The 15,345-nt window shown below is 39.2% G+C and overlaps 2 protein-coding genes across 5 annotated transcripts; one reads left to right on the top strand and one right to left on the bottom strand.

The window, feature by feature from the left end:
- The first annotated feature begins 142 nt into the window (after positions 1-142).
- Positions 143-4,321, top strand: c5h3orf18 (chromosome 5 C3orf18 homolog). Of its 2 annotated transcripts, XM_029432367.1 has the most exons (6): positions 143-450; positions 1,302-1,718; positions 1,955-1,980; positions 2,621-2,750; positions 3,120-3,154; positions 3,704-4,321. In XM_029432367.1, the coding sequence occupies exons 2-5, from the start codon at positions 1,458-1,460 to the stop codon at positions 3,123-3,125; spliced, it is 423 nt and encodes a 140-aa protein (XP_029288227.1). In that variant the 5' UTR covers positions 143-450; positions 1,302-1,457; the 3' UTR covers positions 3,126-3,154; positions 3,704-4,321. The 2 variants fall into 2 exon arrangements, with proteins under 2 accessions (XP_029288227.1, XP_029288225.1); XM_029432365.1 differs by lacking the exon at positions 3,120-3,154 and having other exon boundaries at positions 146-450; positions 3,704-4,316.
- Positions 4,322-4,367: 46 nt separating this feature from the next.
- LOC115008650 (high mobility group protein HMGI-C) lies at positions 4,368-14,384 on the bottom strand. 3 transcript variants are annotated; one of them, XM_029432368.1, is made up of 6 exons: positions 14,252-14,384; positions 12,142-12,328; positions 11,857-11,940; positions 10,034-10,084; positions 9,876-9,911; positions 4,368-8,197 (listed from the first exon to the last, which is right to left on the bottom strand). In XM_029432368.1, exons 2-6 carry the CDS (start codon positions 12,244-12,246, stop codon positions 8,120-8,122), a joined length of 354 nt encoding a protein of 117 aa, XP_029288228.1. In that variant the 5' UTR covers positions 12,247-12,328; positions 14,252-14,384; the 3' UTR covers positions 4,368-8,119. The 3 variants fall into 3 exon arrangements, with proteins under 3 accessions (XP_029288228.1, XP_029288229.1, XP_029288230.1); XM_029432369.1 differs by having other exon boundaries at positions 12,142-12,311; positions 14,252-14,331; XM_029432370.1 differs by lacking the exon at positions 14,252-14,384 and adding an exon at positions 14,159-14,236.
- Positions 14,385-15,345: the final 961 nt, after the last annotated feature.

Genomic DNA, 15,345 nt, shown 5'->3' with positions numbered 1-15,345 from the left:
AGAGCCATTAAATCCCACTCTCATCCCTGCAAAACCAAATAGACAGCTGAAGGAGCCAACCGCGTCTATCACCCTGAAGCCATTAGACCAATTGCAGGGTGGCGGAGGAGGGAGCTCGCCGCACTGATCTCTGTTTGCAGCATCCCTGGAGCAGCCCCTGTTGAGGGGGGTGGATCCGAGGAGGAAACCGGAGAACGGGAAGGGGATCTCTTGGAGGCTGCTGGGGTTAGGGTTATTCCGGTGTGTGGAGTCCATCTTCACAGAAAATGGCAGTTTTATCCAAGTAAACAGCCCGTGCAGTACCTGCATTGCTAAAGGGGGAAGCAGAAGAGGAGGTTGGAGGGGCAGCCGCTGGAGGAAATGCTGCCTCTTCCAATGAAATATTCCCCTCTCTAGCTAACCCTGGCCTGCCGCAGCTCACCTCTAAAGTCATACATGTTGTTTGTTAAGGTACGTATGCATCTCTAATCTGAGAGGACAACATGGAGTAGGACCTGGTCACGTTGGCAGGATTAGAAGCTCAGCTGTTAAGGACAGGACAGCTGAGATACAGTGCATCTCGACTAAAAATAACATCAGTAACACAGTAATAAGACCATAACATGATTCAAACAAAGATGCTGCACGCTCATGTCTTGTTGCAGTGCAGGAATTGTTAACTAGACAGCAACAATGACTGAATGCAGCCTTTGGTTTTCATTGGCTGTTTGCTTCAGCTGCACATGTTCCTCATTAAGGGCACAAGGATGCACTAAGGAGAGAAGAATGGGTTGTGGGTTTTTTTCTGCTTTAAAAAAAAAAACCTTGTAAAACTCATAATATATGTAAATCTTCAGGATGTGTGCAGTGTGTGTGGGTGGGAGGTACATGTACCTGAATGTAGTGGATATTTATGGAAGCTGTGTGTGTGGTAGCTTGTTAGTGTGGGTGTAGTTTAAATTTGACGTTTTGAATGAGCTGCCAACACATTTCCTCACAGCGCACGTTACAGTTTGAGTGGTTAGTATTCCTCTGCGTTTTATCAAGTTTGTTATGCCACTTTCCTCCTGTGTCTTTGCTGCCCACATCCTGCCCAAAAACACCCACCACAACCCCGCTGGCACAGTCAGCGGTGTGGTTAGACTGAAATCGAGGGTGAGATGTGCCAAAACTGAAATGTTAAAATTTCTTTAATACAAAGATTTGAGTAAATTATCAGTGCACAGAAGCAACTTTTAGCATTTTGGCTGCAGTTAAAGGATAATTTCACCTTTATTCATGCATATTAATCATGTATTGTTTATCATTTTTTTATTCTCCAGATTTTATGGCCAAAGCATCATCAATTCCTCAGCAGACCTCAAACCAGAGGGAAGACACCTGTGTCCACCATGAGACGCACTAGAGACTGAGCGACGCAACAACATCCACATAGAGATTGAAAAAACATCCTTCAGTGGAAACTGTTACACCTGACCATGGCTGTAACTGCAGCTAAAACAACTACAAGTTTTCTCTCCACAACTGCCACGACCACCGCAATCCCCTTTCTCTCGACGAGCAGGAGCGCCAGGGACAATGTCACCTCCAGAACTACATTAATGACTGTTACTATCACAACAAACGAGACCAGCTTCAATGCCACCTCGTTTCCGGAGGCGGTGATCGAGGGCTCGGGAATGGGAATGGTGCTCGTCCCCTTTGGCATCATCACTGTCATCGGCTTGGCTGTGGCAATCGTAAGGAATCATTTAGATATTGTCTCTAAAGTACCTTTGATTCAGAAAATTAACAATGTTTCTGAATGAACTGAAATGTTTTGACCTATTGGATTCTGAACCCAATGTGATGCTTACATTTGTGTATATTTGTCTTGACACACATCATGTAATATATATATACTTGCACTCAGTATGTACTATTCTTTCAATAACACTGCTTGTTTTCTCATTATATCTTCCTTTCTTCATCCTAGATGCTGTATATTCGGAAAAGGAAGCGGTAAGTTTACAAAGATTTGTATTTGCCGATCCCACAACAAGCCTGAGTTCACTCCAAGACAATTGGTTTCAGTAAATTTAATTATTTGCTAAATTTGAAGCACTAAAACAGTAACTATGTATATTTAGTCAAGCACTGCACTTACACTTACAGTACAGTTTTAAAGTACTTTATACTTCTCCTCCACAACATCTCAGAGGGAAATAGTGTACTTTTTACTCCTACATCTATTTGATAACTTTAAACTATTTAAACTAATTTATCATGTATTATCATAGGTTAAGATAAACTTTACTGATCTCTTGGTGAAATTAACAAGCTACCCGGCAGCAACTAAAGTTAGAATCAAAATAAAATGCTCCTGCTTTACCAGCTGCAACACATTCATGCATCAATTATTATAATCCTATGATATAATACATATTATTCTAAAAGGAGGCTGTAGAACGAGTACTTTTATTTTTGGTACTATATTTTGATGTTAACACTTTTGTACTTTTACTTAAGTAAAGTTTTGAATGCCTGTTTCAAAATCTAGTTTATAAAGCTATATTATTTTAGTTGATATTGTAGGTGACAAGGTTAATCTGGCATTGCAACAAGGCGTCATTTCTTCTCACTCTAAACTCCTGTCCTACAGGTTGGAGAAGCTGAGGCACCAGCTTATGCCCATGTACAACTTTGACCCGGCTGAAGAACAAGATGACCTGCTGGAACAGGAATTACTGGATCACGGCCGGGACGGCAGCCTCACAGGTCCCAATGCCAAGGTGAGGTTCTCACACGAGCCACTGTCCCATCTCTTTGACTTATCTAGAATGAAAGTGGTGATGACCACAAAAGCCATCATAACCATACTCCAATGACGTAGACAACGTTTCCCGTCATCGATAACAAAACACAAACTTTTTTTTATCAAAATGCCCCAGTGAGGTGCATCGAAGAGATTATTCTAACTTGTTGTTGCATATGTTATTTTGATAAAGTCTCTATTTCTGCCATATCACAGTCCATCTCTGCTTTATTTTAGGTTACTGAGTAATGTAGTCTACACTGTCAGTTTATTTTAGCTGTAAATCTGTAACTGTCCATTTTATTCCTGTCATAATTTTTCTTTATTTTCTTCGATTTCTTTTAAGTTTTGACAATGGCATAATGGTAAAAGGCAAACATGGTAAAGTATCACCTGAGTGTCCTTTGAACCATCTCTCTAAACCTCTCTTTTCCCCACAATCCTCATTCTTTCATGATCTCAAACTAAAACCAGTAGATTAGATGTTTATGTTTGTCATTTCATATGAACTAATGTAGATCAAAGTATATGCTAACAGAAGACACACGGCAACACGCTCTCTTTACCTTTCAACATACGTCCATATTGTATTTCATCCTTTCCTTTGTGCTCCCTCAACTTAATACTTTAATCATCAACAAACACTACAATTAGTTATCAAACTATTTTTATAATGCATGTTGGCCTTTCTAATTTACAAATACATATATATATATGAATTTATCACATACCCTAAACAGTTTGCATACTCCATGGTGTTATACATGTGGCCTCTGACCCTAACAATTTGCTTTCAGTCACATTTAGATGATTTGAAGGTCCTAAAATGAAAAACTAGCCGTCATCATCTTTTCTTTCAACTCAAGGCTGGTGTCACCATGTGATCTTAATGTCACTTACCGTTTTATCTCCCATCTGTCCCCTCTGCAGACTCTCACAACCTCCCAGGGGACCACGCAGAGGCCCAGTCGCCTGGTCTTCACAGATGTAGCCAAAGCTCTCAACGCTTAACAGCTCTCTTCCATTAGTTGGTATCAGTTTGCGGGGGCCGCTCGACATACAGACTGTCTCTCAGGAAGTAAAACAAAGGGAAAACTGGACTGTTTTTGGTAAAAACTGGAGCTTTGGTGAACATTTTCATTACTACAACACAGTATGTGAAATGGGAGTGGCTTTTAAAACAAACAACGTAGTGCATGTAGGACGAGGGAGCATAACGGGAGGCATCACGTTTGATCTTGCACTGTTATTATTTGGCACACGAATTCGGTGTGATGCACATTTTTTGAATCATGTTGTGTCATTGCTGTTAAAATGTTTTGGTAGCTTGTCAGTGAAGTTCTTTTGAGCTTCAATATCTACTTCCATGTTTGATAAGAGAAGTGTGCATTTGTGTTTTACTGATTGTGTGGTCTTTCGTCTCCGACAAGCTTAAACTCTGGATGTGTTTCCATCCATAAGTGAGCCGTCTCTCTTGTTTTGTTTCTTCTTAATTGAGCAATGAAGGATTGTTTCCGTCTGTACACATTAAAACTATTCAAACCAATTTGAAAGAAAAGGGTTTTGTTGTACAAATCCATAACAAGAAAGTCGATAGGTGTGATATTTTATTGATAAGCGATAAAGAAGCAGAATAACACAAATCACATGGTAAAGAATCATAACAAAATATATATCACAGGTTTGTGAGTTGTATTAATGAAGTGGATGAGGACACATCAATAACATAACTACAAAATGGTGTTAAACGTAAGGCATAAAAGATGATTTCTCAAGTTACACTTCAACTTTTCAATAGTTGAAAATGGATCAAGTACTGTATGTAAATATATCCCTATCAGTAAGATCACAGAACAACGTTGTCCCCATATAGAGAGTAAATATCCAGACACAGCTCGTGTAAAATAATAAACATTGACCATGCTGTAGTTAAATTAAGAGGCACCCTTCAGGCTGACTTCCATTCATTATGATGACATGAATGTAGTGAGATGAGATGAGTGGACTACAACAGTACTAGTTTGACAATTATTTCAAGATTACTTGATCCACATCGCTGCAGGTCTGATGGAAAAGGTCAGATGGGACTAACCAAAAACTTCCCTCAGAGGCTTGTGAGTTTTTAGAGGTAGTCCAGAGGGCAAAACAAGTAAAGTCAATGCAGTTGAACAAGAAAACATACCTTTTGTAAATCAATTAAACTCCTCTGGCAGCAATTTAGTCAACAATGCTGAAATACATGAAAGTATCGGGATACAATTTATCACTGTTAAAAAAATAAGCATGTTTTAGGAGGTCATTAAGTCATGTAATAAACAATTAGTAAGTGATGTATAGTTCATGTTGGATAAAAGTTACCATGTGTGATGACACAGGAACTCAATTTGAGTACATTACGTTACTTTACAGTACATTTAGCTGACGCTTCTCTCCAAAGCGACTTACAATAAGTGCAAGAGTAATTTGAAGTATTTGCAATAGTGCAGAAATCCTGATCAACAAGGTCTGAAAAGCAGACTGGAGGCAAGAAACCTCTTTATTTTTTAAAAACAAAACAATTGTAACCTATAGAAATACGGATATTTTTCTGCCGGGATATGAGTACAGAGTTAATATGCTAAATTATGATCGATTCATTGCAGATAAAATGCAGATTTGTTTCTCTTTTCAATAGTGTGACCACAAACAGAATTCCATTCATTTTCATTTTACTATAGTCTCAGTAACACTTAATTTAAAAATGGCCAAATAAAACCAAAACTATGTGCATGGCTTCAGGACTTGACTTTTGAAAGAAGAACTGTAAAGTTGAATTACAAAGCGATAAAATACACCCTTCATTCAACACAATTAGGGGTTTTCCTGCAAAAGCCTCACTTGGTAAATGTTACTAACAAACGATGTTACTGAGTCAGTTTGCTCACTTTATAACTCATTTCTACTCACGCTTCCATTACACAATACTTTTGCATTTACCATTCACTCATTACTGTCACACACACAGTGGTCGCTGTTCACTAAAAGTCATAGTCTCATATTTAATAGCCAAATAGGAAAGGGGAGAACAACGTGGGTCCTTTTTTCTCTCATAAATTGGTAAAACAAAGACAGAGTTACTGATACAGTATTTAATATTATTAACCAATATTCCACAATTGGCAATTTTCATACGAGTTAACTCTAGTGCTGTTGTCTTGTTGTTTCCCATAACTTGCCATGTATTTCAGCACTGCATGGTTATTTGCTGCCCTTCCTTTCAAATCACACGTAATAAGAGTGTCACACATACAATTTACAGTGTAAGAATGAGAAAATACATGATGTAGTAAAAACGAGAAAGGAGTAACAGACCCAAAAAAACAAGTATTTCATAAAGAACTACACCCTAAAAAGCAAGTATTTTATCAATTGTTGTAAACTATTGGCTGCATTGTATTTCCCAGGAGAACAAACCAAGTCTCTCTTCAGCTTTTAACAAATACAGTTTTTTAAAAGAAATGACACTGATGCTTTTATTTGTACACCGATAGTAAAATCCTCTGCTGGAGTGTGACGTCTGCTTCTGTGTGTAGGCCTGAAAACCCTTTGCCTGTCTGTGTTGTATATCTGCACGTGTGTGTGTGTGTGTGTGTGTGTGTGTGTGTGTGTGTGTGTGTGTGTGTGTGTGTGTGTGTGTGTGTGTGTGTGTGTGTGTATGTGTGTATGTGTGTGTGTGTGTGTATGTGTGTGTGTGTGTGTGTGTGTGTGTATGTGTGTATTCCGCTGAGGGAGTGGAGTGTTACTTTGCTGGAGAAATGTTGTGTTACTGAGGTAGTATGAGAGATTAAGAAACTGAGGACAACTGAGGTTTAAATGAGGTCGTTGTGTCAAGGCAAACTGGTAATGTCAAATACAGATCAGAAATGCAAACACAGCACAATAACTTTTACTGAGTAGACTGACAATATGTTCCTGAATAGCTTTGTACCTGAGGTTTCAATATGGTGTAAAAGCACTGTAATAGTAAAATCCTGAGTGTGGTAAAATGCAACACTGTTGTTGACTAAAGTATATTTGAAGAGTTTCTTTCCAAAATGAGATATCCATTAAAACCTTTGGGTGCTTTTTTTTCTTGCTGCTGGTTAGAAAGGAAAACAACATTGAGGTTATTCATGTGAAGTGAACTCTTGCTTACATGATCTAATGTAATACGATGCATTTTTCTTTTAATTCTGAGCAAAGAACATAAGACATTTCTGCCCTCCCAAATTGGATATTTCATTTTGGAATAAAACCGTTCACGTCTACTTACATAGTAATTACTTCAGCGCACCATGTTTATATTGTAACTTTGCTAAAGATGTCACCGTCTTGCTCCCATTTCATATGAGGATTCATGACACTTATATTTAGAAACATGTTTCAATAAAACGGTTCAGGTTGGTTCCTTTTTTCTTTAACCCCCCCTTAATTTTAATCCACAAGCCCATCCCCTCTCCACCACGCACGCACGCACACACACACACACACACACACACACACACACACACACACACACACACACACACACACACACACACACACACACACACACACACACACACACACACACACACACACACACACACACACACACTGAGAGGTTCAGGAAAGCAGGCATCCTTAAAGCAATAGTGGGACATTTTAGGAAATGACCCTTCTTGGCAGAGAGAGTTAGATAAGAAGATTGATACAATGAAGAATGCGAAGCGTAGCTTAGCATTAAGACTGGAAACTGACACAACTAACCTACCAGCACCTTTAAAACTCAAAGTCCCATGACCTTTGTAAACAAATAAACAAAGTAATTGTAATTTTAACACTTTGATTTGTGTACGGATCAAACTAATGAGCTATAACCCAGTAATTAGTGAGCTTTAGACGTGCTGGTGTGTGGATTTTGTTACTTTTGGGCAGAGCCAGGGTAGCTGTTTCTTCCTGTTTCCAGCCTTTGTGCTAAGCTAAGTTAACCAGCTGCTGACAGTAGCTAAATATTAACCACAGACAAGAGAGAGGAATCAACCTTCTCATGCAACTCTCGACCGTTAAGTGAATAAGCGTATTTCCCAAAATGTCAAACTATTAGCTTAAAAAACAGCCATGTCCAAAGATCAAATTATTCAATGTTAAAACAGAGTTTGTTCACCAAACTCTTACAGTGAACCAATAAAACCAGGGTACAGTATCAGATTGGGAGAAGAAACCACTGTCTGCCATGATTTGATTTTGTGTGTTTTTGTGTTCCTGAATCCCCATCACAGAGAGGGGTCAGACAGTACCCCTGTTTGTATGAGGTCAAACCTTGAGGTAGATAGAGAGGCATCCTATCTACTCCCCTTCCTCCTGCGGTGGGACCTGAGATGTCGAGGGCTCGAGCTGCGAGGGATCCTCCTCTTCTGAAGAGCCCTGGAACAGCAAGGGACCAAAAAACACGATCACTTCGTCTGTTGTTGTCACAGCAGAGTGACTTATTGTGCACAAGGTAATGAATCAAAACTAGAGAGAGCACGAGAATACAAGAATGAGTGTTTAATTTTTAATCGAGTGATTGCATGCGGGGAAGTAGGTCCAGCTGTCAGACAGAGAAATGTGAGGAAGATGACGGTTATGTCAGGAAACCAAGAAGACAGGGGAAGAGAACAGTTAGATCAGGTTTCCCCTCTCAACATTGACTCATTCTTCCCCTTCGCATGCGTGTGTCTGAGAAAGGGAGTCTGTCTCAACGGTTTCAGTTCTTGATGCGATAAGGCAGACGAGGGGCATCAAGAGAACTGCCCGCCTTGGTGACAACTGTTGTGCAATGTTTTTAGTTTGAAAAATGAACAAAGTGGCTAAAAGAACTAAAGTTTCTCAGAAACACTGGGTGCGCATTCACCAAAACTGGATGTCACAAAAGAACGTATGGAGGTGTATCTGGGGAATTCAGCACCGTCGCATTTCCAAGAACTCGTCATATCCTCATGAAGTCAATTTACGTAAAGCACAATGAACATGCAAATTGGTTGTTTAGCTGTTACAGCAATTTTAGCTGTTTTATATTTGTCCCATAATACATAGTGTACAGGATTATATTTCTCACATGTCAATTTATGCATGCAAAAAAGTAAAATGTGCATATGTCCCATGTGCAAATATGCACTGTGGAGGGCAGTGCAGTGCAAAGCATTTGCTGTATGAGCTGCAGAAGCTGGATACACAGAGGTCAGAGGAAAGAAGCTTTTTCTTAGTCTGTGTTGGATTTGTGGTTATGAAGGAATTTGCCAGAGCACGGAAATTGGAATAGTTTAGACAAGTATGATTTTTTGTGTGTGAGTCTCAAAATTATTAGGATAACTTGAATAAATAAACTACAAATGTGGTACTGTAGAATATACACTCAGTTGCCAGTTTTCTTCCGACATCTATCTTAGCTTGGTGGCTAAGACAAGGACTTTGTCATCACCCTCTCTCACTCTTCATGTTTCTTGTCTTGTTAGCACACCTGTTAGTAAACTGCATTGTTAGCTTGATGTATCTAATAAACTGGTAACTGATATCAAAGTATAGAGTGGTCTGAAGGTCATGGTTTGTTGGCTGCAGGGCCACTATTATGGGTTCAAGGGGCTTTTAAATGTAGTTTAGGTTTGATGCTGAACACAAGCAGAAGATATTCATGAATAGTTAAATGAAAAGCTCTGCCTCTAAAAGTCCCTCATTATAAATGTGACTGGTATTAGTCAAAAGGTAAAACATGTGACACAAACTGAGATTTCTGTTCAACTGTAGCAGAGGTTACATTCCTGCACAGTCACAACACCTTAAAGTGACTTTAGCTTCAGTTTGATGTAACAACTATTTAGTGACTAATTTAAAAATGTAAAAAGGTGAAAACAATTTGGTAAATGTGCAGTGGAAAGGTATTAAGTTGAAGAGTGCATGTGCTTAGAATCTCAAAGGATTGAATGCTTTGTCGTGATTTAAAGATTCTGCAACAAACCAGCTGCTCACTATGTTAGATTATAAAACAATAGTTATAAAGACCTTATTTCTGTCATTTGTAACACAGGTAAATCATAATACGTTTTCAGAGTTGAAAGATGCTCACCTGCTGCTCTTCAGCTACTTGAACTACTTTCTGGGGCTATGGAAAGAGAGGAAACAGAATGCATTAAGCATGAAGGAAAAGCCGCCCTGCAGCTCCAGGAGATACCTTGGAGACTTTAGACACCACGATGTCTATAACTGTCAACGATTGCTCCATACCCATTTCCTTGGCCGCCCACGTGGTCGTCTCTCCCCAACGTGCTCTACTTTCTGTGAAATGTTAAAAGGAGGTTTCACATTTTAACAGTCAACTTTGAGCATTAACTAAGTTTAAAGCCTTATACCGATCCATTTTAATATTGCAGCAAAACAAACATAACGACACTCTTTAGTGATAAAACAGGGACACAATTTCTCTTTCTCCAAATCATCCCTTGATATGCAGAATACTCAAGAGTATTATATTCTATAAAATCCTGCACATGCATCACATTTAGAGTGCGTCTATCTTAATATGAATGAACTATAACAGCCAGAGTTAAATGATTTTAAACAATCGAATAGTAAAATATATACATATGTGTTGCTCTGCTTTGATGTAAATGGATCAGTTAAGTTGCCTCACAATAATTGTTTTTCCAGAAATAGTCATTCAACTAAAAGAAAAGTCTATAATTAAAACATAAACAAGATATGTTATTGTTCCACATTTGTATAAAGATCTTTACAGTGTCTTATCTACAGTCTACAAATGTACAGGCAAAGTGAAAAGCAGCCACCAGGGGTAGTACAACCACTTTTCCTCCTGATAAAAAAAAAGAACTCTGAAAATTAGGAGAAGATTTAGCAAAACTACAATTTTTTTGTACACTGACAAATTCTTAAATAACAATGCACACAGCTATGTTGCTGGTAATGCTATATCTGAGTGCATGTTTGCACAAGTGAGCAGGAAATGTATATTGAACAGCTTTTTTTTTTTTAAATACACAAACACACAAAACTAAAAATACAGTGAGCTTTTAGTTTTTAACGCATTATTGAATTTAGAAATGCTTTTATATGTTAATTTATTTGAAACTATATCCACTTTAATTAATTTAATTTAATTTAAATGATCAAGTTCACCAGGCAAGCTATCCTTTGCTCAAGTAAAAGTAGCAATTCAACAATGTACAAATACACTAGTACACGCAACATTATTTATTATGACCGATGAATTTATGTGTAAGCTGATTTTTAATATTAAAGCAAGACTCATCGAGATGGAACTTATTTTAACTACTAACTGTGCATAAACATATATAGTCTTGATATACCACATTATATTTTAGAAGATGATGTGTAAAATGGTATACTGCAAAGTAACAAGTAACTATATCTGTCAAATAACTGCAGTAGAGTAAGTACAAGATGTCCTTCTGAGATGTAATAAAGCATACAATGGAAAGATCCACAAGTACCTGAAAGCTGTACTTCAGTTCAGTATTTAAGCAGATGTACTTTGGCATCTTCCACCACTTTGATAATGTTATAGACAAGACAATCTTTCTTTCCTCAGAATAATAATAATAATAATAACTACCTATGCACTGACAAACAAGCATGAGACATAAATACTGCACTGATATAATTTAATAACAGCTCGTCTTTTCTGTTTTCAGCTGACATTCACCGTCATGATGATGCCTGTCACATAGTGTCCTACATCTTTGCATTTCAGAACATATTACATGGAAATAAACATGTAGAAAGTGCTCCCATCAATAGTAAGACAACTATGTTGTGTGTTACTGGTTTCTTTTTTCCGGAATGATAGAAATCAAAGTAAGAAGTCGCAGATACTAAATGTATTAATGATTATTGCAATATTTGCAATAAATACACAGCATTTCTTGTGATTTAACAAAAATGTGTAAATATAGGGTGTGTAAAAGGTTCTAACTGGCAATGCAGATTGTAGTACTATAGTGAAGAAACAATTCTGAATTTAAAGTTCAAATCTCTGTCTCATCATCTTAGATACTCTGATCAGTTTCAACCTTCAGTGCAGTTTTGGGGCCTTTGTTCTTGCTGCCTTTCGGTCGACCTCTCGGTCGCTTTGGAGTCGGCGGCCCAACAGGCTCCTGTAGAGAGAAATCACACGTGGAGCCATAACTAACAAGTGAAAAACATTTCTAAGCATGAGCTGTTTTCTACAGCCAGGAGACATGGACACATAATTAACTAGCGTTGCCTTTCAGAAGCACTTTTTAATTAGATACTTAATGATTTAAGCTCAAGGACAGAGCTGATCAAATTGATCTTTGAAGAGACTGAAGTCCTACCTGCTGCTGTTTCCGTGGCCGACCCCTGCCCCTGCGCTGAGGCTCAGGAGGTGGCTGGGCAGTGCTCGGCTGGGGAGACGGCTCTTTGGTCCCACTGTTACTCATGCCTGTGTCTGTCCACCTGCTTCAAAGAGTGTGTGCATCAAAGCCTGGAGGAGCGGCCTCTAGGGCTTAAAGAGGAGAAGACCTGAGTATCAGGAGATGCGAGCAAAAAAAGAAAATGCTACTTTAGAATGCAGCAATCATCTTTGAAGAGTTTAGGATAATCAGCTATAGTATACCACTTCAAATCTCTCTTTTTTTTGCACTATTACCATAGTGAGTTTCAATCACTGCTTAATATATTGAAAAGATATTTCTGAATCACACAGGATTATTTTCCAAGAGTGAGCGTGGGAACTGCTTATACATTAGCCTTGGCACCAGGTTCATCGGAACACAGGCAGGGGTCTGGCAGACGCAGGGAAACATGAGAGTGGTGTCCAGCGACTAAAAGTAGCACAGATATTCACAACTCAATCTACCATCCAAAATCTGCATCTGCTCTACTGTACGCTGCCTTTCCATCTGTCCTCTGTGAGGTATTTCTCAATGGGGTTGTGCATGCTGTAGGCGTGCTGATGCTGTGACAACCTTTACTGTGAAACTTATGTAACTGAGACCCACAAAAATAACCTACTATACATGCAGAATCTTAATGGAAATAATGACTAAATAAAGACAAACTATTCACAAATCTGAGGTTGCAACTTCTAGTGAACTTTAAAGCTGCAAGATTAGTCGATTTATCGATTAGATCGATGGCAATCTTTGGTAAAAGCTTCTCAATGTTTATGAGTTGCTGCTTTTATTTGTCTTATGTGATAGTAAACTGAATAGATTTAGGTTTTGGAGTATAAGTAACACAAAAATAACATCTTGGGCTTTTTTTTACATTTTGCAGACCACATTAATAATTAAATTATCAAGAAAATGTCAGTAAATATTTGTATTAAATAATATTCTTGTCATATAAATGTCAGATAATTGTGAACAATGCCTCTTAAGTTCCCAGAGTCCACGGTGACACTTTGAAATGTGTTGTTTTGTATGACCAACAGTACAAATCTACAAGATATTCAGATATCACAGAAAACAAAGAAAGGCAGCAATTCCTTACATTTGAGAATCTGAAATAAGGGAATTGGTTTTTTTTTGTTGCTTGAAGCGATTGAACAATTATCAAAATAGTGGTCTGATTAATTATGATTAACAATGAATCCTTTTATAACATATCATTTGTATTAAGAGAGTAAACCCTAAACAACTTTCAACTTGCCGTTGGTAATGTCCCGAAGGTGGTCGTTCACCATAAGGTCCAGCTCTGTAAGGAATATGCCAAACACTAATTGCCAACACAGCCTATCAAAACGGCTGCACTGAAGCAGGAAGTCGGAGACATTTGAGAAATATACGTCCTCGTTGCAACGATTTAAAGCCAAACCAGACGCACGACGTCATTTCGTCGCTTATAAACTGATTTCGGAGCAACACAACAAGCGTCCTGCACTTCTTGTGCAGCGGCAGACCGCCCGCTTAACTAGTCTGTGTTTGCCAGTCAAGTACTGGGACTGAATGTACTTTTTGCATATGGGCGGCAATTGCAAGCATACAAACACTTTATTTTACAGTCTTCAAAGAAGATGCGTAAAGCGCTCCTGCAGCCAGACACATGAGTTCAAACCTTCCCGACTTTGTTTTGAGTAACTGGCGCATGTAATACGCCAAAACAACAGTCGAGGTGTGTACGACAGTGTTTTAAAGCGTAAAGTCGGCGCTCAACACATAACATCCCCCTGCTCACATCACTTGCGCAATCGATCTTAAAATGTGTTTTTTTTTTTTGGCTGTGATAACAGGTCCGCCGAAGTGAATGAACAGAAGAGCTGCAATAACTTTATCGAGAAGGACAAAGGCGAGGAACACAGGTGCAAAAGCTCTTCTTTCAAAGCAGCCACGAACATACACACATACATACATTCAGGCTATAGGCTCCATGTTCAGGCTCAGTGCTCCTGCTCACGCTGGCAGCGCCAAATGCAACAATGAGAGCGGAGAGAGTTGAACTTACCTTGAGACGGTCTGTAGTTTTACCTGGAAGTTCACACAGTCAGCTCACTTTGTGCTCCTGCACAACTATGAAAATCTTAGTGTATCGACCGTCTCATTGGTTGGGTCTAAAAGGGTACGCTCTCTCTCTCTCTCTGTCTCTCTCTCTCTGTCTCTCTCTCTCTCTCTCTCTCTCTCTCTCTCTCTCTCTCTCTCTCTCTCTCTCCCTCCCTCTCTCTCTCCTCCTCTAATCGGAAATGTGTGTGATCCCCCCAGACGTCCAGTCACGAATACCCCAGTTGCAGTATAATTGGGGGTTGTAGCTGAGCAGTATGCATTGCATACTTTCTCTATTAAAGCATGTTTCAAGAGGGAGCGAGGGTAGGAGGGTTGAAACAGAGGACCCCGCCCCGAAAAACTCACCGGACCACCCACTTGAGAGGAGAGAGAGAGAGAGAGGGAGAGAGAGGAGAGAGAGAGAGAGAGAGAGAGAGGACAGAGAGAGAGAGAGAGAGAGGCGGTCATCAGATAGGAGGGTAGAGTCTGGTTCCGGGGTTCCCAAAGTGGGGAAGTTCCCCAAAGACGGGAGGAAAAGGTTCAGTAGAAATGCTGGTGAGATGAGACTGTCTAGACGGTTTCGAGCAGTTTCTCTCTCTCTCTCTCTCTCTCTCTCTCTCTCTCTCTCTCTCTCTCTCTCTCTCTCTCTCTCTCTCTCCCTGCTGTTATATCCCCATTTACACTGTTGGAGATTATGTAAGTCAAAACAAAGGACAGAAATATCAAATGAGCAGGGGCAGCCGTCTGATATGCATTTGTTTGGGGGGGAACATTGACCCCAGTTTGGTTGATTTAATCATGCACTAGATCTTTTATTCTCTTTATTTTCAAATATTACTGAAATATATTTTTCTTGATTTTCAGGAGGTAACTTTGCACAAATTGATAAATACAGACGGAAATGTTTGAACTACAGTGAATACACATTCCAGGGCCGGCTAATACCGACCCGCTCATGGAGTCATGTCAGGTGAGCGTGCTGGCATGAGACCAAAAATATAAAGCTTTAGGTTACAAAGATGGATTTGAACTCTTGAAAGTGTCAGTTTCATGATGTAA

The sequence above is a fragment of the Cottoperca gobio genome, chromosome 5, assembly GCF_900634415.1.
Source record: "Cottoperca gobio chromosome 5, fCotGob3.1, whole genome shotgun sequence".
In the NCBI taxonomy this organism is placed as follows: domain Eukaryota; kingdom Metazoa; phylum Chordata; class Actinopteri; order Perciformes; family Bovichtidae; genus Cottoperca; species Cottoperca gobio.
The sequence above is the reverse complement of the archived record's forward strand: the minus strand, read 5'-3'. Positions and strand labels throughout refer to the sequence as shown.

Coding starts and splice junctions, on each gene's coding strand:
- c5h3orf18 (XM_029432365.1), top strand. CDS start 1,458: ATGGCTGTAACTGCAGCTAAAACAACTACAAGTTTTCTCTCCACAACT. Junction 1,719..1,954: donor TCGGCTTGGCTGTGGCAATC/GTAAGGAATCAT, acceptor TCTTCATCCTAG/ATGCTGTATATTCGGAAAAG. Junction 2,751..3,703: donor TCACAGGTCCCAATGCCAAG/GTGAGGTTCTCA, acceptor TCCCCTCTGCAG/ACTCTCACAACCTCCCAGGG.
- LOC115008650 (XM_029432368.1), bottom strand. CDS start 12,246: ATGAGTAACAGTGGGACCAAAGAGCCGTCTCCCCAGCCGAGCACTGCC. Junction 10,085..11,856: donor GCCCCAAAACTGCACTGAAG/GTTGAAACTGAT, acceptor AACATTTCACAG/AAAGTAGAGCACGTTGGGGA. Junction 9,912..10,033: donor GTGGGCGGCCAAGGAAATGG/GTATGGAGCAAT, acceptor CTCTTTCCATAG/CCCCAGAAAGTAGTTCAAGT.